At 41.0% G+C, this 26,299-nt stretch overlaps 2 protein-coding genes across 5 annotated transcripts in view; both read right to left on the bottom strand.

Annotated features, from left to right (window-relative positions):
* TEC (tec protein tyrosine kinase) overlaps window positions 1–15,737 on the bottom strand; it is a 42,633-nt gene extending 26,896 nt beyond the window's left edge. Inside the window, exons 1-2 of one of the 4 annotated variants that reach the window (XM_015624093.3) lie at window positions 15,655–15,737; window positions 278–459 (exon numbers count right to left, since the gene is read on the bottom strand). In XM_015624093.3, the coding sequence (XP_015479579.1) occupies window positions 278–415 (138 nt within the window). In that variant the 5' untranslated portion in view covers window positions 416–459; window positions 15,655–15,737. Of the gene's footprint in view, window positions 1–277; window positions 566–4,204; window positions 4,222–15,654 lie in introns of those variants that run through there. The other 3 variants (XM_015624096.2, XM_015624094.2, XM_015624097.1) reach the window with 3 other exon arrangements.
* LOC117244312 lies at window positions 15,277–18,111 on the bottom strand. Its single transcript, XM_033513895.1, has 2 exons — window positions 16,076–18,111; window positions 15,277–15,939 (listed from the first exon to the last, which is right to left on the bottom strand). The coding sequence occupies exons 1-2, from the start codon at window positions 16,151–16,153 to the stop codon at window positions 15,277–15,279; spliced, it is 741 nt and encodes a 246-aa protein (XP_033369786.1). The 5' UTR covers window positions 16,154–18,111.
* Between the last annotated feature and the right edge of the window lie 8,188 nt (window positions 18,112–26,299).

Below are 26,299 nucleotides of genomic sequence, written 5' to 3'. Positions count from 1 at the left end.
TTTGATGACCACCTCTAAACACTGTTTTATGTCATTTCTGCCATCCTGACTATGCACTATTGCTCTGATTGAGAACAAATTCACACTGACTACCAGGTAAGTTATCTCCACACCTGCAGTACAAATAAGAGAAATGCCAGCTCACATTCATGGCCACTAATGACCATTTCCCTGATCAGCTCTTGACAGTATGACACACAGCAGGAAAAAAAAGCCAGTATCATACAAAAGCAAAAAGGAATAAAGGAAATTGGTAGTATTAATCTTTGTCTCCTACCTCCGCTCGACCTTCGTAGTATGTTAGCATAGACTTTGTAAGTACAAAAAGCCTTTCCTTGTAGTTTAAGGGAGAAGTCCTCTTCTTCTGCTGGGATCTTTTAATCAAAATCTCTTGTAGGATAGTAGTCGTATTCATTTCAGCCACTTGTCAGCTCTCTTCTAGCCATTGAACATCAGTTCCTGTGAAGACAAGCAATAAAACATTACCAGATCTTTGGAGGATCACAGAATTGGAGATTTCTGTCACAAAAAGGGTTCCTACTTAAACTGTCTGAATACAAAGAAAGCTGGAGTTCACCTGGAAGTTTACAGAAGTTAATTATTAGACTAAAAAGTTCAGGATTTGCTCAGCTGAGGGCTGCACTGGCACATTCCCAGGAAGCCAAAAGCTGTACGTGACTGGGATGAAATAAGGTACACTGCAGCCTATGTCACAGAGAATATGGGTGAGAAGTCTGCAATGTGCTCCAGGCAAACAGCAGTGTACAACTGCTCTTTGCCGCAAACCTGTGTAGAAGTTTCTAACCTGTGTAGAAATTTTAATTGCTAAAGTCTGTGCATGTATAAATGTAATTTGCAAAAAGAGTTCTATATACAAAATTGAAGATCATAGAATATCCTGCATGAAAGAGACCTATAAGGATCATGAAAGTCAAACTGCTGCCCCAGAAAAGCACAGCCCCAATCATCACACCATTTTTTCTGACAGCATTGTCCAAATTCTCCTTGAACTGTCAGGCTTGGTGCTGTGACCATTCCCCTGTGGAGCCTGTTCCAGTGCCCAACCATTCTCTAAGCGAAGAACCTTTTTCTAATATCCAATCTAAACCTCTCCTGACACAACTTCAGGCTGTTCCTTTGGGTCCTGTCACTGGTCACAAGAGAGAAGAGATCAATATCTGTCCCTTCTCCTCCCCTCTCAAGGAAGTTGCAACTGCAATGAAGTCTCCCCTCGGTCTCCTCCTGACTGAACATACCAAGTGTCCTCAAACATTCTTCATATGGATTCACCTCCTTGTTGCCCTCCTTTGGATGCCCCCCAATAGTTTAATGTCTTTCTTACATTGTGGCACCCAAAACTGCACACAATGTTCAAGATGAGGCTGCCTCAGCTCAGAGCAGAGCAGGACAATCCCCTCCCTTTCCCGGCTGGCCATGCTGTGCCTGATGCCCCCCAGGACAGGGTTGGCCCTCCTGGCTGCCAGGGCACTGCTGGCTCATGCTCAACTTAACACTGACCAGGGCCCCCAGGTCCCTTTCTGTGGCACTGCTTTCCAGCATCTCATTCCCCAGTCTACACACAGCCAAGGTTGCCCCATCCCAGGTGCAGAATACAGAACGTGCCCTTGTTAAACTTCATGTGGTTGGTGATTTCCCATCTCTAATTTGTCAAGGGCTCTCTGCAGGGCCTCTTTCTGCCCTTGAGGCAGTCAATAGCTCCTCCCAATTTAGTATTTTTTGCAAATTCATTTAGTATTCTTTTGATCCTGCGTTCAAGTTGTTTATGAGGATGTTGAAGAGTGCTGGGCCTAAAATGAAGCCCTGTAGAACTCCAGTAGTGACCAGTCATCAACCTGATATAATGCCATTTACTACAACCCTTTGTACCTAAGATGGATCAGTAAAAGTAATTTTGAAAATTTACCTAAATTTTATTACTGAACATTTTCAGACACAAATGGTTGTTTAGAGGATGTTAGTTTGAGAACAAAGAACTTAAGCTTATTTTTCAAAAACTGTTAAGCATTTGCCTTCGAACTTCTGTTTATAAAGACTTCATTTTGACCATCAAAATTGAGCAATTGAATTCAGGTGGTTTTGGTCACTCAGTAAAGCTGCTTTAAGTTCTACACCATGGCTGATACCTGTAGAACAAACTTAGCCATACATAAAAATCAATGCACCCACAGCTACTTTGTTTGCAAATTTGGCTCCAGGGTCCTGCCAGAGACATAGTCAGGCAATCTCTCTGTTCTTTGCAATGATGCCAGCTTAAACACAGCTGACCTCCTCCCTCATCAACTCATCACTGTCCTGTCATGCCAGCCTGCCTTGTGCAGGTGCAGGCGTCCCTCCTGCTGGGCTGGGAAGCAGGTTAGGGAAGGGATCCAACCAGACATTTCATCATGCAGCACAGGCAGCTGCCTGCACAGACTCACTTAAATGAAGTGGCACAGAGGCAGGAATGAAAGGTGTGGGAGAGCTTGTGGAGAAGCTGTTCCAGAAATCTTTCTCCCCACTCCCTTTTCCTTTGCTCACTTTCTGCCAGCCCTGCCCACGGCACCACTTGGGCGCTCCCTGCCTGAGCTGTGCTCCAAAGCCAGGGGAAGTTGCAGACACCAGAGAGCAACTCAGGCTAGAGCAGCACGGCTGGAGCTGAAGCCATGGCTTGAAGAAGGAACAACAGCATCTGCTGAAGCACCAGTGACTGTGAACTGTCTTCACTGTATGGAGGGGGCGGGGGAATAACCCAAACCAAAGCCCTAGAGTAAAGCAAAAAAAAAAATTCATTTTTCACAGGGCTTACTTTATGCACCTATTAGAGTATTTCAGAGTTCACTGGGGAAATGGCATGTACATTTCTCTCTGCAGGCAACATAGCTTCAGTATGGACAAAACAGTACATTTCACACAATTGTGGCAGAGAATCTTGCAAAACCACAAACCTCCTCACAATATTGCCTTACACTATTTAATTTTTAACAAAATCAAATGTAAACAAACTCACTTTAATGTGTCTCATTTTGTGAGCAATTAACCTATAACCTAACCCTATGCTGTCCCAATATATAAAATGACACCCTTTGCCTTCCAGTCTAGTCTTGATACAACTTTTCACTCCCTGGTTTGTCCAGCTGGGCTCTCATATCCTACACTGTGCCTATCTCAACAGCTGGAAGTAGCTGTTAACAGTTTTAAAATATTCTTTTCCTTCCTAGGAATACGTCTTCATATGCTAAAAAAATATATTCAGAGGTTGAAATGGAACTACAAAATAAGGCCAGGCTAGGATGCATAAGTAAAAGATGATGATTGGACTGCAAATGGTGATTATTATGGATAATCTCTTTTTGTTATTTCTCTTCTTCTGAAATGCACACACAGACATTTTGTTGGTAATCTGTCATATTGCATTCTGGGAAGAAGGCAGATATTTTTCAATCAGGAATTGTCTTGGATATGTTATTTAACTACTAAAGCTGACCAATTCTGATTCATTGCCCTTCTAAAAATAAATTGTCAGTCCTGAAGTTAATTGCAGAAGGAAGAATGCTACCACAAACTGAAAATACAAACGTTGTCCAAAAAATTAAAAGCCAGTGCTAACTTTCAGACCAGCTTAATGCACAGAAAACTTCAAGGGTTCCCATCCCACCCAAAACAATTCTACTGTTCTTAATAATAAAAATTCTCTGCTTCTACTTAAGAAAAACGTAATAATTATCCATCTTCTAAACTGTGAATTCAGAGATCCCTAGAGTGCTCCATTAGAGAGTGCAAGAAGGATTCAAAGTTAACTGTGATTTCAAATCTCAATCCTGATAATGCTAATATATTTCATTTCTCTACCAGGTTATATTAACATGATACAAGAATAAAAAAAAAAAACCTTTTTTACAAAATCGGGGTTAAAAAATAAAAACATAAGTAAATGTCTGCACTTGGTTGCTACACTGAATTATCTCTGCTACAAAGATTTCAGCAGATTAGAACCAGTTTCCCAGGTCACAAGATCAGCATTTGGATCTGCATTTGGTGACAGAAACCTGTTTTATTTGGGGTTACTTCCAAGTCAATGGCTCTAGATACATTCCTATTTCAATAAATAAGGCTCGGGATAACTGAGCCCTCACCTATTATTCTGAAAGTTCTTTTTCAGAGTAGCAATAATCCATTAAGAAGCCCCTGTAACAGCCACACTTACCTCTTACCAAGCCCATGTATCACTACTTTCTTCAGTAGAGTTTTAGACTTTTTCTGGACATTTTCCCTGCCCTCACTTCCCCCTAAATACTCCTTTGTTCCCAGACCATCCCTCAGAGCATGAAGCTGTTTGCATGACACAGTGTTATCTTGTTATAAACAGCCGTGGGAGTTTCGGGCTGACACCCAATATAAACTTTTCACAATGTAACTGGTGCCAAGGAGTTGCCCTGTTCCCTGCCAACCTCAGTTACATGATAACAAAGACGATCTAATTTACAGAGATGCTGAAGACTCAGAATTAAGGCAGAAATCAGAAAGAGTTAGAGATTCTCAGCTTTTCTCAAGGCAGGAAAATATTCTCAACTTTAAGTATCAAAATATCGGCATCAGTTTGTTTCCCATCTTCACATCATACACGTATTAATCTGTACAGCCGTGAAGTCACCATACACCTTCCTCAAAAGAAATGAAAACAACTGTTCAGATAAGCCTTCTAAGTCAATATTGGTCCAAATGCACAAAGTACATTTTCACTTGTAGCTTCTTATGCATGCCACCATTCCCAGTTTTCACTGGGGAAAACGGAGCCACTAAGCGATGTGGCAAGCTCAGGTGTTGCAACACAACCCACCCCACATATCTTCTGGTTCCCACTCCCAGCTCCCAGATTGTGTTTGTTTGTTGAAACAATTAGTCACCAAAAGCCTAGTGGACTGTAAGCATCTTTAACATTAAAAAAGATGAATAAATGTATGAAACTCCCAGTGCAGGTTCTAGAGAACAGAAAGGAGAAAATGCATCCAGTCTGAGCACTGTTTCTCTCACCCAAATGTAATAATTGTCACTTTTTAAGGAACAAATCTTTGCACCACACATAGTCATGGGGGGGCTCACAAGAAAGCATTCTGATAAGCACACATCACAACAATACAAAAGGAGCACCAGGAGGAAATACTTGTGTCTGAAAAGAAAAATAAAAGCAAGGTGGAACTGTTTTCTGAGTTTCAACACCTCCCAAGTGATGATAATATTTCCTGAGGAATTTGTGTCCTTGAGTGCAAAGTCATGCTAAGCTGATGGGCAACCAAGACAGACAATCCCTCTAACAAATCAGCATCCTCAGCTTTCTGACTTACATTTCACACATCGTGCACAACTGCTCTTTTTCGGATTTGGGACACGTCAATCCAAACCCATGTCAACTCCAGATCTGGATATTTAACATTGAAAATGTAACTCCTAGGGCAGTAGATTAAAAAAAAAAAAATATATATATAGAATATTCACTACTTCAATTTTTGAAAGTATCTATCAAAATGTCCATTTTAAAAACCCAAGTGGTACCTTGTAATCCTTCCTTAAATCTGTTAGTTTTGGAATATTTTTCCTCCTTCATTTCAATTAATTCAATTAATCAAGCTCATATTGTGTCCCTGCAAATGTCTGCAGTGGGGCAAGTGAACAGGCAGCACAGTGTTCCCCTGGGTAGAGAGCAGGAACAGTGCAGAAGGAACAAGAAAAGGAGAACTCCTTACCCTGTTTTTTTCTGCTGGAGCTTCTGTTGCTTTATCATGAAACTACAAACCGAGTTACATGTGAACAGTTATTTACATAAGTATCCAGCACAGGCTTATTTGAATAATTACTACTCAGTGTAAGCAATGGTTGCAAAATATACTCTTGTATTGCCTTTTTGCCCCACATCTAAGGTTGCAAATTCAATCTCAAAAAAAAAAAAAATACAACTGCTATTAATCCCTGTTCAAAAGGTAAATTTCAGAGAAATGCAAATACAAAAGAAATATATTTTAGCAAAAATCTGTCATAATTTTAGAATTCAAGCTCAGGGGAAAATACTGCAATAATATGCAGAATGTGTCATATCCAGAAAAAGGAGAAGTAAAAAATATTTAGAAATATTTAGATTTATTTTTTCCTCTTTTTTTTAACAGCAGGCTCTCAGAAACCACTTCTATCATATGCAAGTTTGGATTTTGTTTGACTATGAGAAATGTAATTTGGGGGGACTACTTTCTAATAGATTTCAAAATTATAGCCAAAGGTTTGCAAAAGCTTAATTTCTCTTTGAAAATCAGCCAAACAATAAATGGTTACTTTTATATATAATCAAGCCCTGCAAAAATAAAACTCATATTTGCCTGTATGAAATTTAGGTTTAAAAGTAAACACACTAAGGGTAATTCTGTAACAACTTTGACTGCAGATTCTGAGACCATGTGATGTTGCAAAATATCCTTTATTCAGCTGAAAGGTACTCATGTACATACACAGAAGGAGCACTTGATAACAATCAGAACCAGTGTTCCAAAATTTCTTGGAAACAGGCTCACTACATTTTGCAAAACACAGAATTTGTTTCCTTTTAGCATTCTAACTTCAGTAGCTGGGGTAAGCAAAGAAAACAATGACAAGTGACAGTCCCTCTTACGGTCAGTTGGCATTGAGGTGGTTTATCACACCAAACTGGAGCATCAGCTCACCAACCATCACAAAACAGAAGTGAAGCCCAAATGCACAGAACAGCTCAGGAAAAACGGTAAGAGCATCAAAAGGGTTTCTTTTCCCCTTACAATGATGACTCAGTAGAATGACATGTACATGTCTCCAAATCATTTATAAACTCAGCTATTATGCCCTACCAGGATTTCCTGCAAGCAGTACACTCCAGTTATTAAATTGTCTTTTTGCAGCTTTAGAGGGCACCTTCTTCACAACTAAATGATTTGGGAAATTTATGAAACAAAAATTACATTATCAGCATTCATGATGAAGAAAATATGTTGACATGGGCATTTTTTACTTGAAATTATTTAGTACTAAGTTTGAGTTAGCAGCACTATGGGATACCACACAAAAGACATAATAATTAATTTTCACTATCCTCAACAACTTCTTATATTTTCATTCATTCCTCTAGAGCTGAGCACTTTTAGTTTTCTTATTTCTCTCACACAAAAACTTTGCAGTATTTATAAACCTGCATTGACTATTTTGCCTTCAGTTTATTCAGATCGAAAACCTCTATCATTTGTAATTTTCTCTGCTGCAAGACAATAAAGCTGAAAATTAGTTTGGGGCATGGGAAAAGCAAGGCACAAAAAAAAGGCTTTGAAACTTCAGTATTTGATATTAACCCTTGAAAGGGAGACAGTAGATTTTCCCAGGTCCAGACTTCATAGCTCACATTTATTTTTATTCTAAATACCATGTATAAAGCAGAGTGAAAATGGCAAACAATTTTCTGTTGTCATCCAGTAGGTTTTGCCCTTTATGGTGCCATCACCAGGACTTGAGGATGCTGCAAGAAGTTTGACTGTAGCTGTGCAAGATAAGGCAGGAGCATAAAGAGATTTGCTTAATTCACTTGTGCAGCACAAAGGTCTGGTAAAGAATATTGACTTGGTTTACCTGCACAAATATAACTGACCCTCACCTGACAGAGAAAATGTAAAAAATAAAGTAAGACCAAAATGGAAGAGGGAACTGGGAAGAGGCATGTGGTGCACTGATCCCTTTTACACATTTATGTACCTTTGAAAGGAAACAATCCACTTTATTCTGGCAAGTGTTTTCAAAGTAAGATTAGAGAGGGACATGGAAGAACTAACTCCAAACTGGCATGGCATTGATTTGGAGGAGCAGAAGCTCCTAAAGAGCAGAGCCTGTATGATTCACTTCTACAGAGACCAAGGCAACTCCACCACTACCCCACTGGCTGGACATTTAGTAAAGCAGAGTGCTGCCTCAGCCTTTTTTCCAAAAATTCCCTACTGATAAGAAAGGAAGAGAAATGGTAACACCCACTTACTAAAGAAACAGGCAAAGATGAGATTGGCAAAGGAAATGGGTGATGCTTGTGCAAAAGATTTTCCTACTTCTCCAGGAAGCTGAAGATTTAGAGGGCTGGAAAATTAAAAGGTCTATTAAATCAGAGGTTGAACCTAATTCTGTTAAAGAATCCTAAAGCTTACTCTCAAGTAGGAGGACAATTGCTATTGTACACAAAACTACAAATATGAGAAAAACAAATCAAATCTATGAGAAAGAAAAAATGAAAAAATAAAAAAATAAAAGAGGTCAGCAGTGCCTGGGGGTATCCTTCTTTTCAACTACCATAAAGGAGTCAACTTAATTTACTTTCTTCACAAGCTGAACTTTTCTTCTCAAATGTTATACAATCTCAGGTAAGCACGTGATATATTAGACCAAAATTAGCTCAATTTTTTTCAGTGTTCAAGACACTCTTGACATGGTCTAACTACAATACATACAAATTATAACTGTCTTTATGCACAGGGAATGACTAATACTTCCTCAGTTATTTCTCTTTCCAAACACTCCAAGACCCTTTTTTCCCTAAACAACTCCTTGTTCTCCACCTGCTAGACTCTGTGGAAGCTACACAGTAAGAAATACTTCAACAAACATGAGAACTGCTGAGGACAAAGCTGTGAAGTTGGCTCAGATGATGAACTACTGGCCCCATCTCACATGTTGACTAATGGATATATTTACCTTCAAAGTCTTTATTTTGAGGTAGTATTATAAGGTCACTTGATAAATGCTGCTTTTTCACACCTACTGAGCAACTGACTAGTCTCAGGGCTCAGTAGGTGTGAAAAAGCAACATTTATCTATATCTGAACAACTTATCTGAAGTTACAGGTCAGAACTGCCTTCTGTGCAGGAAAAACCCAAAGCAGTGAGTGAGGAACAGAAAATGTCCAAGTTCTCACTTGTCAAGTTTTCCCGTGTTGTTTTCACCAAGATTCATCCCCTCACTACAAAAGAAGCACAAGAGATCAAACAGAAAATGAACAATGATTTACATTTCAGCAGAGATGCTGTACTACTGCTCCGATGCGTGGCAAAGCAGTGGCTTTGGCAAGGTCAGCGAGCTTATCTTGTGATTCCAGGCTCTCTTAACTGTTATGTTAGATAGGTGTGCTTATTTTGGCTGGGGTAGAGTTAATTTTCTTCACAGTGGCTAATAAGGGGCTGTGTTTTGAAACTGCGTTGATCACAGTGTTGATAATACAGGGATGGCTTTCTTATTGCAGGGCAGTGTTTGCACAGAGCCAGGACATTTTCTGCTTTTTGTACTGACACACTGGCAAGGAGACTGGGGGTGCACAGCAAATTAGGAGAAGACACAGCTGGGACAGGTGACCCAAACTGACCAAAGCGATATTCCAGACCATGTGACATCACCTCAGGATATGAAGGAGGGGAAGAAGGAGGAAGGGGAGACATTTGGAGTTAATGGAATTTGTCTTCCCAAGAAACTGCTTGATGTACACCCGCTTTCCTGGGGATGGCTGCACACCTGTCTACCCACAGGAAGTGGTGAAAGAAATCCTTGCTTTTACCTGCATTTCAGCCACTTGCTAATAAAGTCTCCCCATGCAGGACTGAAACCCAGGCTGCAACCTTGAAGAATTTCTTCTTCACATACAGTGCATCCTAAGCAACAAGGAATACCAAAGGACTTCAGCTTCACTCATGTCAATATATAAGTACTAATTGAGGGGAAAAGTTTCTCACTGAATCTGAACATAAACACAACTAATGAAGAGCTATGGTCTCCTGTTTTCCATTTCCTCTGGCTAATGCAAGGTAGTGAGCATCTTTACCAAAGCAGCTTGTTATCTCTGCTCTCCTTGAGGTCAGATCTCAGATGTTGAGGTTTACAAGTTAAACAGGAAAGGAGAGCACTTGTCAGGTGTCACAAAACATTTATGGTCTTAAGGAACAGCATTCTGCTCAAACTCTTTGAGACATCATGCAATGCAGTCATTAATGCTTGATGGTATCTTACTCCACTCTGCTTATCTATGGTGAAACACAAGGATATTAGAGAATCAATCACACATCATCAGAACCTGGGCAGCCAAAATCCAGTCTCACTGAGGTCAAAATTACAAGAAATTAAGGTACTGCAAAGGTAAGATAAGACAGTCCTTTATGGTTAGGTCTCAGATTTTCATGGGGAGTTCCTGCATCACACTGACTTTCAGAGTTAGCTTCAGGTTAAGAGATCCAGAAAAGTAACTAACCCAAATTGAAGGAATTTTGCTGCTTGCCCATGACTTTTATTTTTATCATCAGAAAGCTGTAATCCCCTTCATGGTTGGAGAGAGTGCCTTGGTGGGAAGAGAAAGCTGCTGTGGTGGCAAAGAGGCTGCCTGCAGCAGGTGACACAGAATGATGGCCCTCTTCTCACACTCCACAGCCTTTCACTGTGCCATTCTCCCAAACTCCCTGCTGATAAAGCAGACCCTCACAGCTCATCTGACACACTGAAGCTGTAAATATGTCTTCTTCCAACAACCCAAGCTGCTATATTCAGGGACCACAGAGGATGACTGATTGCCAGCCTGCAGCTTTGAAGAGGAGATGATCCTCAAGGCTGACTACGACAAAGCAAACTGAAACAGTCCAGCCAGCCATGGTCTGAATGAAACAGCAAAACCACATGCGGCTACATAACTAAACATGTAACAGATTATGTGTAAGCAAGCTGAATTCATGTTGCAATATCCGTTTTGAACTAGCCACTCTTAATACTGGAATGTTAGATCTCTTCATGTTAAAAAAATATTATTTTAAGCATCTTTTCTAGATACAGATTAGGAAGAAATTTTAACTTCAAAAGATCCCAAAGTGTACTTAAGATCACCAGTTTAGGGGATCTCCCATGGGACAGAAAAAGGCCCATTCAGCTCAACTTATTTTGCACATCCCTTGAACTGGATCACACAACCCAAGGTGGGAGAGCTCCCACTCTTCTCCTGCCATGTCACTGGGAATTGATGTGGTCTGCAACTTCAGCTGGGAAGAGATGCTCAGAACAGGGACAGGGAGGCAGGGAAAACACACAGTTATTTCTTCTGCCAGGATATGGAGCTTGCCCTGTGATATAGGACATCCTGTAATTCAAAGGGCAAGTAGCAACCTTGAATATATTGTACACATAATATAATTATCTCACCTACCATGTAAGCTAGCACAGCAAATCTGACAAGATTTGTTCACAGAGCTGCCTAGGACAGATTTACAATGTTCAGCTAAAATGAAAGGGCAGATATCACCTGCCTCTGATGGTGAGTTATATGGCTATCCTGTGGAGCAGAAAAAAACCCAAAAACAACCAAGAGAGCCTTTTTTGTTCCATAAACATAAATGGTCAGGAGTTTGCCCCAGTCTAGTGTACGGTGCACATTCCCTGGAAGGGCAGGGTCCTAGTGTCCTGCCCAGACCCTCTATCAGAAGGAAGAATCCTGCTTCCTTCACTACCCAAAGCCATGCTTTTCTGCCCCACAGTCAACTGAAAGCAAGGCCTAGATCTTACAAGTTAATTAGATCACAGCTTGTAATAGACACAAGGCTGAACAAAACCCCTCCTCACAGGAAACTCAGCTGTGACCTACTTGAGCCTACATGAAGTTATACCCTATATGTGGCAAAGTGGTACCCATTCACATATCTGCTAAGAGAAATGGAAATGAGAAAAAGCAGGAGTGCCAAGAAAGCCTTTGCTCAGGGCCCACATGCCTCAGCACACAAAACTTGTTTTTCTTTTTTTTTTTCCTGCATTTGTTTAATGTTGCATAGGATTTTTACCTTAAGAGCTGCAACAGAGTAGCCCAGTTGGAGGCCTGGTGTTTTGCTTCAGCAGAGGAGCTGTGACTGCAAAGGTGGCCAAACACTTCTTCCCATCACCAAAACCTGAGTCCCATTGCTGGCCTCAGAAGATGGGAAACAGCTCTCGTACATCAGCTGTTGGCCAGGCTCAGACTCTCCCAGGGCAGCTCCTCTCTCTGCAGCGGGCTCCTGAAAACCCTATCTCCTGCCCACCACACACAGGCAGGACCACATCACGTTAAACATGAGCTTTACTAAGCTGCCCAGAATACAGGACAGTCATGTAACCAAGAGGTGTCTTTTCCTCCTAAATGTTTGGGTATTGTCCAAACCAAAGACAATTTCTAGGTGATGTCATTCTTCCTAAGAAAGGTAAACCCTGCTAATAATGGACAGACCTACTCTCAGGAGACATCTGTAATTCTTCCCGAGATTTCACAACCCCATCTGAACACAGTGGCCACTCCACAGTCCTTGTAAGAAATGGCTCTCTCTCCATCCCACCTCTATGCCCAGGAAATGCAAAAACCTTTTCCGCTCACCACAAAGCACCTTCCACCATGAGATTATCTTCACATGGGTACGTAGCTGCGTATCTGTCTGCCAAGGTTTTATCTCACATGGTGCTTTCCCTGACTCTGAATCACAGCCCATGTAGCTGAGCCAGGGCAGGGGATGACTGAGAACTGCCAGTGCCGTAATGGCCACGGGGCAGTGCTCAGTTCCCCAGTTCCTCTTCTGCCACACCAGACACAGAGCATACGTGTCCACCCAAACACTCCTTACCCTCACTTGCACACCGGTTTTTTTCCTAATGTTTTTTCCTTTACAAAATGCACTTAGAAGAACAGACCAGAAGCAGGAGAGCAGAATGCCCCTCTGCCTGAGGGCTGGCAGAGCAAACTGGTAATTTGCTGCTAGAAGTAAATGGCTCCATTAACAAAAATACATTTCTTGAGACCTGGCTGACCATTTGTTAAAACACAGGTTCAGTTCCATGGGTTTCTGGAGAGCTGTGTCCCATTACACCAGTAACACCTCTAATGCCTAGTGTTAGCATGAGGCCCTGGCCAGGAGAATTAGGGTAAATTGGACTGCAATAAGGAGCAATCCCTCTGCAAAAAGGAGCAGAAGATGCAGCCAGTGTAGTGAGAATCTACCCCTAGCATTTTCCAGAGTGGAGAAAGCTATGGGTATCAACAGATCATTAAATAAACTTCATCACTCTAATTTCTACAGTGCAACAACTAAGTAACCACTGCTGACTTTCTAGACAAGGTATCAGTAATTCTGTGCAAAGAGATGCATCTATATAATAATAAAAATATTATATGTAGCACAAATACAAAAATACATGATAGATGTCCTTCAGGAGCACACATGTAATTAGAAATATGAAAGGTCCACCACTTCAAGCTTTCTTCATCATGCCAACCTGTACTCCACTCTGAATACCGTTTTCCATATTTTTCAGTTTCTATAGTTCCTATTTCTGAAGGAGAGTCATTGTAGACTGGTACAACTGATTCTTTGGTATGCACAAATCTTCCTTTTTCAAAGAACAGTTCCAAGTTCAGCAGTGAAAAGGCAATAAGTTACTGAAAAAAAGCCAAACCAAGCAAAAGTAGAAAACATCTTAGACATCAATGGTTAACAAAGGCTTATGACTATTTTCCATGACCTTTGAATTGACAGCAGGCAACACAGACTTCTATTGTCTAAGAAACAGAAAATGTTTTGTATATTTGAGGTATAAATATTTGTATGAAACTTACACAATTCTGCACCTTCTCTTGTGTATCCAGTATATAAGCTACCAGAACACAGAGGGAATTAAACCTACAACAGGTTGCACCTATAGTTGATGGAAGACTTTTCTTGATGCTTCTACGTAATTCTATGAAACTGACCACTTCCCAGTTATTTGAGTTTTATTACAAGATATCCCATATCACGGCATTTCTGAATACAATATTGTTTCAGGGCAAGATATAAAAATATGGAGCTAATATTTTTTGTCAGGTAATATTGTTTTTTGTTCTATTATTTTCTCTCTTTTTATCTATTGTAGGCAGTCAGCCTAGTGTATACACTACAATGTCAAATCCACAATGCCTACAACTAAGAATTAAACTGTGATTTAACTTAGGACATAGTTCAAGCTGCCTCACAGTCAGTGGTCTTAAAATATTTCAAAGACTTTTAAAATTCTATATTGACATTAAAAAAAAAAAAAAAAAAAAAGGTGATACTCCTATAAATTTTGAAGGACTAATAAAAGCAGGTCTGGCAGCTGATAACCAGAGCTCCTTCAAGACAGAGGTGCAACTGCCAGTATGGTTTTGATTTGCATACCTATGAGATTACCTTATCAAAACAAAAAAGGTGCCAAACATGCTGCTCTGCTTTCAGTGGTTTCAGCAGGCAAGCTCACATAGAAATCAACCATTTGGTTCAAAATAATCATAATGTTCATTTAGAAATTTGGAGGAACTTATAAGGCACCCTTTCACTAAGAGCTAGATGCAGAGATAAATGTGATCATTTCATGATAAAATGTATTTCACAATAAATAAAAGCTTATCAGGAGAGTCTGATAGCAAATGGGCCCTTTCCTGCTGCAAACATTTCCCTTACAAACCATAACCATCAAATGGCTTTGAGTAACTCCCTGTCCAGAAGCCACCTCCCCACCTACAAGACCAGTACCCAGCAAGACCAGGACACCTAAAGGGCTTCCTCTGCACAGCTGACATGATCTGAGCAGAACAGCTGGTGTGTCAGAAGGAAAGAAAAGCACGTGTTTTCTGACCAAAATACTCTAAACATTTATATAACAGCAGTAAGTAATAACTTCCAGTCTCTGAAGAGTTCTGAGAAACTGAACAAAACCTCACCTTCTATCACAAGTGAGACAGTCAGGTAGAGTATCAGAAACACATACCCTAAAATAAAAACAAATGCTCCAGAAGCAAGTACTCACAAGACACTTTTTTTGCCTGCATTTCTACTACAGTCAATTTTTCCATCTATAGAAGCTACAGTCTCATGTATTTGACTCATAAAACAACCCTAAGTACTTCAGATTAGTATCTGTCATTTCAAGGAGGGAGCTCACAGCCATGCCTGTACTAAAAGCTCAGTTTACAGCTCAAATAATTACCCGTTTCAACTTAGAGGGCTGCAGAAAGGAAGCCTGTGGAAAAGCACCATCTGAGTCTCGTCATCTACTGCACAAGCAGCAGGTGCTCTGCATCCCAGCACGAGGCTCTGTTAAGAGCATTCACTACCAAGAAAGGGTAACCCGATGTGGAACAGAAAGCAGGAGGAAATATTAGGATGAATGAACTCATACAGAAGGCAATTTTTGCCTTGAGACAAAACAGTCTTAGCAAAGCACAGTGGTTACATGGAGGTAAGACGCAAAGAAAAAAAGTCACATAAACAAGGAAATACCCAGAAATTCTGGCTTTCAAATGGATTTGTCAGCCTGAGCCACAACCCCTTGTATGACACAGTTAGAGCGACTTCAGCAGAGGTTTGAAAGACGGCTTTGGTCACTGCTCTCGGTGTGACACCTGTCCGCAGAGGCGGCAGCCGCTCCGCCCTGGCGGCGCCGCACACGCTCGGACTCGGGAACGGCGGCGGCTGCAGGGGGGCTCCGTGCGCCGCCACCCCGGCACAGGTCCCCGCGCTGGGGCGCGGCCCCGGCGGCGCTGCTCGGAACCATCCCGCTCCCTCAGCGGGCCGGCCCCGCCGCACGGCACCCCGGCTCTGCCTTACCTGCGTGTCCCGGCCGCCGTCGCGGAAGGAGTCCGGGCGCCGGCGGCGTGGAGGGAGGCGGAAGGAGGGAGGGAAGGAGGGAGAGAGGCACGGCACTGCCTCGCTCCGGCCCGGGAAGGCACCTCCTCCCGCCGAGCGCGGCTCCCCGCGGAGGAAGCGGCGGGGGCGGCCCCACTGTCCGGGCGCCCTCCGGGCTCGGGGCGGGTGCGGCATGGCACGGCGAGAAGCTGAACTGAGGTGTCCCACACTCGCTAGACCCGACCCAGTCAGGAGCTGCCAGGAATCCTGTCCGTGAAGTACAAGAAAAAGGCAAATTACGTAACTCGCAGCAGGTTGCAAACTCTCCCCCAAAATCTAAGTTCTTGGCCCCAGCTGGCTTTAAATTGTGTGAAAGCTGTGCTTTGACTACAGCATTTCTTACCAAAACGCGGTGGAGAAGGAAGGCTCGCAGGGCTCCGGGCTGGGCCGTGGTGTGCCGGTGGGCACAGCGTTCCCCCATCCCTGTGCACTGGGCTGTGTACCCCGAGGCTGCTCTTCTTTAATGCCAGTCGCAAGTCCACTCATGTCCCAGTGACCCCCGGGGTTACAGTGCCTTCCTTCGTGATTAAGCATGTGCAACATTTGCATCCTGCTGCCCCAAACCTACAGCCAGATTAACTGAAGTGGCTTTTTGTGCCCCTCAGGTGCCCGTGTTGAACTTCAGAGCTCAGGGTCTGTACTGAGATGGTGCATACACTCTTTTCTTTAGCTTCTTTCCTTCTCTTAGCCCAGTCTGACCTATAGAAACTGTCACTGCAAAACCACATTGAAAGAAAAAAGATCTTGTAAAGTTCAGTGGAAATACATCTCTCACATTTCAGTCAGTCTAGAGGAAAGCAAGTAGAGTCTATGCTGTTTGCAAGAGAATTGTTTTATTGTGATTACTGTGTAATAGCTGTATCAACACAGATGTCTTTCTGTTCAGCTCAGAGGAAATGACTTACAGAGCCTTTGTTTTCACTTGAGGGATTTCCTCCAACTTGCTTTGGCACTGTGGCCGTATCTCCCATGCCTGTCACACTTCTGCTGAGACTTGGGACTCACAGGGCTGAATGCCTGGTGTATGGGTCCTCTCTGTTTTAAATACATAGGCAGCCTCCATGCAGCCACTTCATGATGACCAGTACCACCAGCCTGTGTCACCACTCCCCTTTCCCTCCATATCCACCCATTTGTGGTAGCACGCACTCAGACATCTTTACCCACTGCTTCTGATGTGGTCAGTTTTGCAAACAGGCAACTATTGCTTCATTTTTCAAGCAATGGCAGCTAGAGCTTTCCTCACCCCCTCTGCTGCTGCTGTGGCACAAGGAAAGGGCAATAAAACCAATTACTTAAAGGAGAAACTTGAAATAGCTTTTCCCCACACAGTGTCGTTTCTGGGCTCTAGAAAGAAGTGATGTCTATCAAAGAACTAGATTATGTGTTGTGCTACACTGTGACTTAACAGCAGCAGCTACATGACTCCTGTGGCTTCACTCCAGAGCTGCAGTAGAAACAAAGGGACAGCAAGGCACATCTCTGTGGTTCAAAGCGTGTGGCCATTGCCATGCTGAAATTGTTCTTTTTACAACTACTGATCGGGAGTTAACTATTTTGATGTTGATCAGTCAATTGACAGAGCATTTGTGGTGGACATGTGGATCATGAATTTGCATGCAAACTTTATGAAGACTGCAGTTCTCAGTTCCCATGTTCTTCTCCTTCAATGGCAGACAAAGGACATCATCAGGAGGGTGGTATCAAATCAACTGCTTCTGAGGATTTTGCTCTCCTACTAAGGAAAGAATAGTGGTGAAGAGTTCTTGTGGCTAACTCTCAAGGAGGAAGTCTTCGCTTTGGGAGAGGCTGAGGCTTATGAAATTTCAGGCCCACATGTATTGTAAAGTGCCAAAGAGAGACAAATACACAACCTTTAATAGGCCATATTTTCCAACAGTTCTTCAGCTATTTATGTTCCATCATCTCATGGTTCATGCCCATTCTCTCTTTGAAGCCAGTGTTGGTCTTTTGGGTGCGCTCTTGAGTTCAAAAAGCCACTCTGCAATATTTTTAGTCAGAGAGAGGCATCTCTCCCAGTCCCTTGATCACACAGAGGCTCTTTCTCTTTTTCCTTTACATGCCTGTCAAATCCTCTTTGTCCCTTAATTTCTCAGATGATTCTGTCAATTTAGACACCAAGCATTTTCTTTGTTTGTTTCTTTTCCCTCACATGTTGTGGCCAGAGATAACATTTTTAAGAGGGAACCCTGTGAATGAGAGAAAAATTGCAGTCATTCTTCATTATCTGGTTTCCCTATCAGCAAATGTTCTGGTTTTCCCTTCCCTTCCATAGCTTTGGACCAGTTTTGAGATATTTTGGGAGTGATAATTCCATTGTACTACTGAAAGTAACTAGACAGTGGAGTGTAATAGAGACCTACCATAACATACTCTTTCTTGTAGTAATGAAGAGTTGCTGTTTATTGTTGTTTATTATTGTCTATTTTTGTCTATTGTTGTATTGAAGGTATATGCCAGTTCAATGCCAGCCAATGGGCTGTGTTTTGTTGCAATAATTGTGAGGATGTATACTGTGCCAGGTTTTTGAGGAGACATACATTGTGTCAAGAAGCAAAAGCATCATATCAACATAGCAACAGGTTGGGACATTGGTACAGGGTACTAGCTACTGTGTTATGTCTGGTAAAATGTGTCTATTATAGACAAATGCCACTCTAAGGAAAGGTACTTGCCCAATGGGGTTATGGAATAGATCATGTTGAGTATGATCACCAGGCACATACAGGGCAACCAGGGGATGAGGCCCAGCCAGCACAGGTTTAGGAAGGGCAGGTCCTGCCTGACCAACCTGATCCTCTTTTTACCAGGTGACCCACCTGGTGGATGAGAAAGGCTGTGGATGTAGTCTACCTGGACTTCAGCAAAGCCTGACTCCCTCCATCCTCCGGAAAAAGTAGGCAGCTGATGGCTTGGGTGGGTGCACTCTTCACTGTATGGACAGCTGGACCCAGAGAGTGAATGGTGTCACATCCAGGTAGAGACCTAGCAGTGTTCACCAGGGCTCAGTACTGGGCCCAGTCCTGTTCCATATCTTTATCAGTGATCTGGATGAGGGGATCAAGAGCATCCTCAGTAAATTTCTGGATGACACTAGGCTAGGTGGCAGTTGATCTGCTGGTGGTCAGGAAGGCTGTGCAGAGGGATGGGGACAGGCTGGATCGATGGGCTAAGATCAGTAGTGTGAGGTTCAACAACGCCAAGTGCTAGGTCACAACAATCCCCTGCAGTGCTACAGGCTGGGGGAAGAGGGGCTGGAAAGCTGCCCAGCAGAAAAGGACCTGGGAGTGCTGGTGACAGCAGCTGAACATGAGCCAGCTGTGCCCAGAAGGCCAATGGCATCCTGGCCTGTATCAGGAATAGTGTGGCCAGCAGGTGCAGGGCAGTCCTGGTTTGGCTCCCTGTATTTGGCACTGGGGAGGCCACACCTCAAATCCTGTGTCCATTTTGGGCCTCTCAAGAAGGACAAGGTAAAATAAGTGTGTATCAGGCTAAATTAGGAAGTTCAGCCTTTAGATACAGGTGGCAAAGCAAAATTTAACCAATAAGTGTGGGTGTTCAGTGAACAGAATCTGAGCTCAGCAAAACTGGAATTTCACATCTGACTTTAGTGGAGTTACACCAAATTTACAGGGAAAATGCTGAAAGGAAATTTTGTGTCAAGATGTGGTCTGTTTAACTAGAATATACTATAGAAAAGTAGGTGTCAATGTGTAATTTTAGCTTGTACATAAAGTGTTACGAAAGACAGAGTAAGGTTAGAAAGCAAAGCAAAAATGCAAACATAACTTTTTTCTCTCAAGAGAAAAGAATATTTATCTCTGTTTCTGAGAGCTTTGTAGCACTGTGCATATAACCATGTTACACAGATTTAATTATAAGAAGCAGCTGAACCACATTGATTAGAAGGCTATCACACCAAATCCCCAAGAGAACATCAGATTCTGATTGTGACATTATTGCAGATATGTTCCTAGTTAAATTGTTCTGAATTTACATGTAGGTCAGACTATGGTTTTGCTTGTGCAGCTTTAGTGTATTTGGGATTTCCTAACACAATTGCAAAATAAAATATACCATGCATCTGGTTTAGTATATAAGCCCACTTCAACAAATGCAATCAGTAGTATGGCAGCAGCCTTCAGTCCAAGCATTTTGCCACATGACCTTATCTTCTGCCCTTATCAGACTAGCATCCCAGTAATGACAATTCAGAGTAAATCCACTGTGATAATCATATACATGACCTTACTTATTTTAGAGTGAACTTGACATCTGACACTCATTCTAAAATCCATTTTCCAGCCTTCATTGACAGACAATAATGTTACAAACTTTCAAAACAGTTGCAGCAAGTAGCATTTGGTTTGTTACTAAAGAATACCTAACTTCATGTTAGAAAGTCTTATTTAACTGATGATCACTTTTCAAGTTGTATTTTTCAGTTAAATAAAGTAGGGACAGAAAATATAATTTTTTTTTCCCTAATTCAACCCCTGTGAATGTGCATTGCTGTCAGCAAAGCTGAGTGAAGAAGAATGTTGCATGCTTTGCAGCGTCATGTCCACAGCTATGGTCTTGCTGAAAAAATTGCCTGCATTGTTCCTAAAGACTCTTAATATTGAAGTGTAGGGAGAGTTAGGGACTCTCAAGTGACATAAAGAGGGAATTTCCACTTCATACTCCATTGCTGTTTCCTTGCAGCCTCCTGAAGCTGCAGTCCAACATTCTAACAATTTTCCAAGTCCAATGTGGTGTGCAAATATGGTTAATAGGTGTGTATATCTGTGCATGTATAAACACAGAGATACATACACATGCGTGGTTGCACACACACTATTTGTTATACATCTAACGGAAGAAAAGTTAGAACAACGCAATATGGTTCATCACTTTGAACTGCAGAAACATGGCAAGACCATAACCTTAGTCTTCCCAAATCAGTACCCCTCTACATTTCATTGGACTTTGTCATAAATCAAATAGTTTCAGAAAACTATTTAGATATCACTTAATTCTTAGGAAGAAAATCAATTGTCAGGTGCACTAAAAGTCTGTTGGTTTTTGGTTGTTTTTTTAAGTAACTACATTCCACAGGCAAACCTTAATGTTTTTTCTCAAAATGTTCTTGCCAAAATGCTTATGAGAAAGGAAGAAGTCTTTGAGTCCCTTGCCTCATGTGTTTCTTTGTTCTAATACCCAGGCCTGTCACTAGTAGGAGATGCCTGTGCCATGACTACGAATGGGCTGACGCATTGCTATCTGCCCTCACATTTGGCTTGCAAACAATACCAGGAACTGAGCCCATAGAAAATATCTCTCTCTCACCAGCTTGCCACATTGTTTGAGCTGGGAAATTGAGACAGACTGCTCCACTATCGGTTAAAAATAAGAGGCCTTTGAATTTTCCCTCTACTCAGAACTTTCCACTAAGGGTTGACTTTTGTCATTTTGGCACATCTTCTGAGGTCTGAATATAGCTTAGCTTTTATGTAGGGCTTTCTATACTTAAAGAATTGTGCAGCAATGGAACAGGTTCAGACCTGTTAACAAAGGAAGGTGCAAAATGTGTCTTACTGAACCAGACACCACTGTCTGTTGTGCCCTAATGTGCAGGTTTTGTTGTGATGGGGTGCCTCAGATGCCTCAGCCCAAGACAGTTCCCTTCTCCTGGAGGAAACCTAAATGTGGCTCATATTTAGCCCTAGAGCATCACTGACTTTAACCACCCCTGGGCTGAATCTGACCCATATATTCTTTTGATTTTGCATTCTCCATAAATCCCTCATGATGAGTGACTCGGCTTTTTCACCAAGCAACAAAGGCATTTAGAAGGTTACAGCTCACTCCAAAGATTGTCTCAAGCTGAAAATGATGAAATCAGTTAAACTGCATGTGTACAAAGTATAATACTGCAAGGAGACAGGGATTTTTACAGAGAAGGACACATACAGAAGGTACCTTCTAATAAGATGTACATGTTCTGCTATGCTTACTACTGTCAAGCCCTCAATAAATAAATTTTCTGTGCTGATAACTACATATTCAGATATTATTTCTCCTTTTTAATTTTGGGAGAGAAATATAATTGTTTAAAAGTATTTAAATTTTCATATTCTACCTGGCAAGAAGGTAGAATAGTTCTATTGCTATTTTACTTACCATATTCTAATATCTCAGCATAGTATTTTGATTTGAAGTCAAATACATGCATATATAAATATATATACACACAGAGAAATATTTATCAGTGAACACTAGCAACATGGTAGGTATACTGACACAATTACTACATGCTTTAACAAAGCCCAACACTGAACCTTGTAATTTTGCAACTTAGCTGAATTACAAAGGGACCTGAGGAATCCTGATACTACCAGCTTTTAATTCCCACTTATAATAGGAATAAATAGGGAGAATAAGATCAATTTTTGGTTATAGTAAACCACCAATGTATTGCTTGTTAATGTATTGTTTACACTGGGAATGTTCAGACTCTGTAGAATTCCAACTTGAATGTGGAGGAATCTGGAAAACGTTTGTGGGGCACTGTTCTTTGACTTGCAAAGTTCTTCCTCCCCAGTATTTACCCTTGTTGTTCTCTGAAACCATATCTAGTTTCATCTGGCTGAGCCAAACAAGACACCTCCTGACCTATACTGAAGGTATCACTATTTCCTTCATCATTTTAAGGTTCCCTCTCCTGAACTTCTCTGAGTGTGTTTTAATCTTTCCTCACTGTGGTATGTTCTCCATAAGGTCTCATCTTAAACAGTTGCATAACTATTTTGAGCCAGGCTTTTCTCTTGATTTTTATTCAGCAGCTGATGAACCTGTAGTTACTAAAGAAATTTCTCCTAGTCTTTTAAATATCTTGCCTTTGTTGCCTTAGACTTCTGTTAGTTGAAAACTTGATTTATGGCAGTTCAGTCCAGGTATTTTCTTTTGGTCACAAGTGTATTTCATTAATTATTTATTTTCTTTGGACATAGCCATGAACAGAAATTATAAACACAGTCAGTCCCCTATAGCCAGAGCAGTTTCCTCTAAGTACAGTAATTGCTGTTGCTCTTTGGCTGTATTTTTCCTTAGATTTTCCTGTATCGTCACACTGATTTCCATATAACACCATGTCAGTCACTTTACTGAAATCTATAGAGATTTGCTTTATTGCAATTTGATTTTCTAAAAACATTGTGTATTTTAGCAAAGAAAAATACTGAATTGATTTGTCACAATCTATCTTTGGGAACTATGTCTCCAATTTTTATTTGCTTTCATATCTGTTTCTTTCACAAAATGTTGAGTCCTTGTAGACAACTGAAATCATCATAATGCACTTTTGTGCATCACCTTTTTCCTTAAATTCTACTATTTCACTTTTTATTATTTTAATCATATGGTATTGTTATCTGTTTTAGTAAAAACCTTACTACTGGATTTATTATCTCTGCTACTGGGCCTCCTTGACAGTTGAGCTCTTTGCCCTTCATTTTCACTTTGAGCACAACTTTCCACACCCATTCTCATGAACATCTTTGGGTTTAGCTCTGTGTACTGCAACATTGTCATTACTCATGTTGAGCCAAATAATCAGGTAGTTTGGGGTGGGACCTTGATTACCTTTAATTGCAAGCCACATCCATGATTTATAAGGCATCCACTCCTTTTTTGTGTACCTTTTTTGTACAGCCAAGGTACCTTTTACTATTTGCTTAGATTTCTTTTGCAGCCTCTTCCTAAGCTTGACTTGACATTTTCACATGCCTTTTGTCTAGCAAGACATTTTTTCATTTTCTGTTCCTTGTAGACTCACTCTTTACCTTATAAATTTCAGGATTTCTCAGTTAATTGTGAATGGAGCTATTTTCATATTTTTTTCCCTTTGGGATACATGGTGAAGTTAATTTCTGGAGCACTTAAGCTTAAAGGAACTCCAGTTCCTTCCACTGTTATCTGACTGAGCCATTCTGGCTCATTATGTGCTCATACTTCAAATTAGCTGACTAGCACCAATATGTTAAAATTAATATTTCAAATTAATGTTCTGCAGAGCTTGACTTCCCCTTGAGTAGTTCTATTAGGTGTACTAGGGACATATGAAGCACTTAAAAAAAACCCAAAGTTGCATAACTGCTCCAAAGATCTTAAAATCTAAAGGGGATAGTAACAGAAACAGAAGAAATACAAAGCAGGAGCATGAATAATGACACAGAGCATTTCATCAAGCTGTTTTTTCTAATGTTTAATAGTCTCTAAAATGTCTATAAAATAAAGCAAAACCACATGAAAATAAATAAGATTAGTTGTACTGTATACTTTATTGTTTTTATGTATACTGTATACTCGTATTTGAAGGATATGACTACTGTTGCAGTCATTCCTGAAAAAGAAAAAAATCCCGGTCTGCTTGGTGAATGTTGTGATCATATTAGAATGGAAGCAAACAATTCAGTAGGGAGATAACGGAATACATTTGTCCTGATATTTTTTACATCAAATTGTTTATCAAGATCCACCTGGAACTGGGCAGCTGAACCTCTGAATCAAGCCTAGTGACTTATAGTGAATGACCTGTCATATCAAGACTAGACTATTTTCCTTTGACTTTGCTGAGAGCCATTATGGGAGGGCCATTTGCCTGAAAGCCCTTCTGGGGGAGGGGTCTTCTGCCCCCCTTCCTGGACAGCCAACTTTTGTATTCCAAGAATATGTGATTTCTAAACAATATTTTCCCAATTTTCCTCTCATTCACAGACCCTATAATATTCTTGCAGTGGTAAATCTAATGGTTCTTCTTTTGGACTTCAGCAAAAAGGTACGCACTTAATTAGGCCCTAAGAAACATGTCCCGGGAAACATATTAATTTTAATTTTCTTTTAGTTTCCTTGTGGGGCCTTTACTTTTGCTTATCCTTGCTGACAGAGGGCACAGTGGCTAACTCAGATCCTCATTGAGGTTAGCTCATTTATTTCAGCAGAAGGAGACCACAGAAGAAATGTTTTACTCAGTCCTATGAATTATTTGTTATTTTACCACTGTTGGGTAAAATCAGCCCTCATTTGACATATTAAAAAATTACCATACAAGAATCCAAAAGGAAAACATCATGACACATTGTTAAATACAACTGGTCTTGAAGAAAATAAGATCAGCAAGTGCTGGGACTGATTACACTGTAGGATTTCCTTCATACCATCCTCCAAATACATCCTCCATTGTGAAATGTGCAGGGTGTCCTCTCCCAGGCTGCCAAAAAGTGGGGAGGAAAATGTCAGTGCAGAGGCCAGGGCAGAGGTAGCACACATACCCGTGCTACCTCCCCATTGCACAGGCATGGCAAGAGCTGTCCACACACATTTGTACCCTCTCTGAGCCAGCTCCTCAGGAGTGAGCCCTGAGCCACCAAAGCTGTGACAGAGATCTCTTTGACCTGAGGACCTCTGGAAGAGGGTGACAAGAGTCCTGGTGCACCATCTGCTTCCTAGAAACGCTCTGGATACTTGCTCAATTCCGACTCAGGCACAACGTGGTGTCACTAGGTGGCGATGGATACCTTCGATACTGTGCGAAATAGCCAAAAGCTTTCTCAAAAAAGAACAGGACAAAAAAACCAACCAACCAACCAAACAAACAAAAAAAAAAGCGCAAAAATTGCATTATACAGCTATATGCCACTTCTCAAATAACATATTCTCATTTTCTCTCCAGACTCAAATACCAACGTCGTATCTCAGGCTTCTTTGGTAATTCTTTTGTTTGCATAGAGTATTTTGGTTACTCATAGTCACACATCTTCCTTTAGTGATTGCAAATCTTAATTATTATATATGCATTAGCATACTGTCCTCAGAAAGAAGCAGAGCCTTGTTAAATACAAGCCATTAATAAATCGAGCACAAACCTTTAATTGCAAAGTTTTGTCTATGCAATGTGAATACCCTCTCTCTCCTATTCAGTAAGAAAATTTTCTGCAAATCTAAGCAAAAAGACATTTAAAACATACTGGCTTTTCCAGTATGCAGCATGTCAAACTTTCAACACATCTGAAAGTTGCTGACTTTTCAATTACTTTGCATTCTGAAGATTTGGTACTTTTTCATGTTAAAAACATGCAGAGGGTTTTAAAAACTTCTTGAGTGCAACGAAGTCTCTTTCCTTCCAGCATTGGCTTGTTCATAAAGACATGTTTGGGAGAGTTCTCAGCAAACTGAGGAACTTTTTTTTTTTTTTAATAATAGAACAGAAAGTTGCTTCATATGGGTGGAGACATGTAAGGTTTCACTCAAGGTTACCTAAGTGATGAAAATCACTGCACTCGCAACTGAATATAAATCATGAATCTTGACAACAGAAAATCCTTTCCCAATGTTTCCTTTCAATGTTCCCATTTCAATGTCACCACAGCATTTTAAGTAAGTTGAGCTCAGCAGTTTTTTAAAGAGCAACTAAGTTATTTCCAAGTAATTGATAAACATGAAATATTGGTAGCTAACTCAGTAACAAAACTTTATTTTCTTTCTTTTTTCTTTTCTTTTCTTTCTT

Source organism: Parus major, chromosome 4, assembly GCF_001522545.3.
Source record: "Parus major isolate Abel chromosome 4, Parus_major1.1, whole genome shotgun sequence".
NCBI classification, from domain to species: Eukaryota; Metazoa; Chordata; class Aves; order Passeriformes; family Paridae; genus Parus; species Parus major.
Note: the sequence above shows the minus strand (reverse complement) of the source record. Positions and strands in the feature narration are given on the sequence as shown.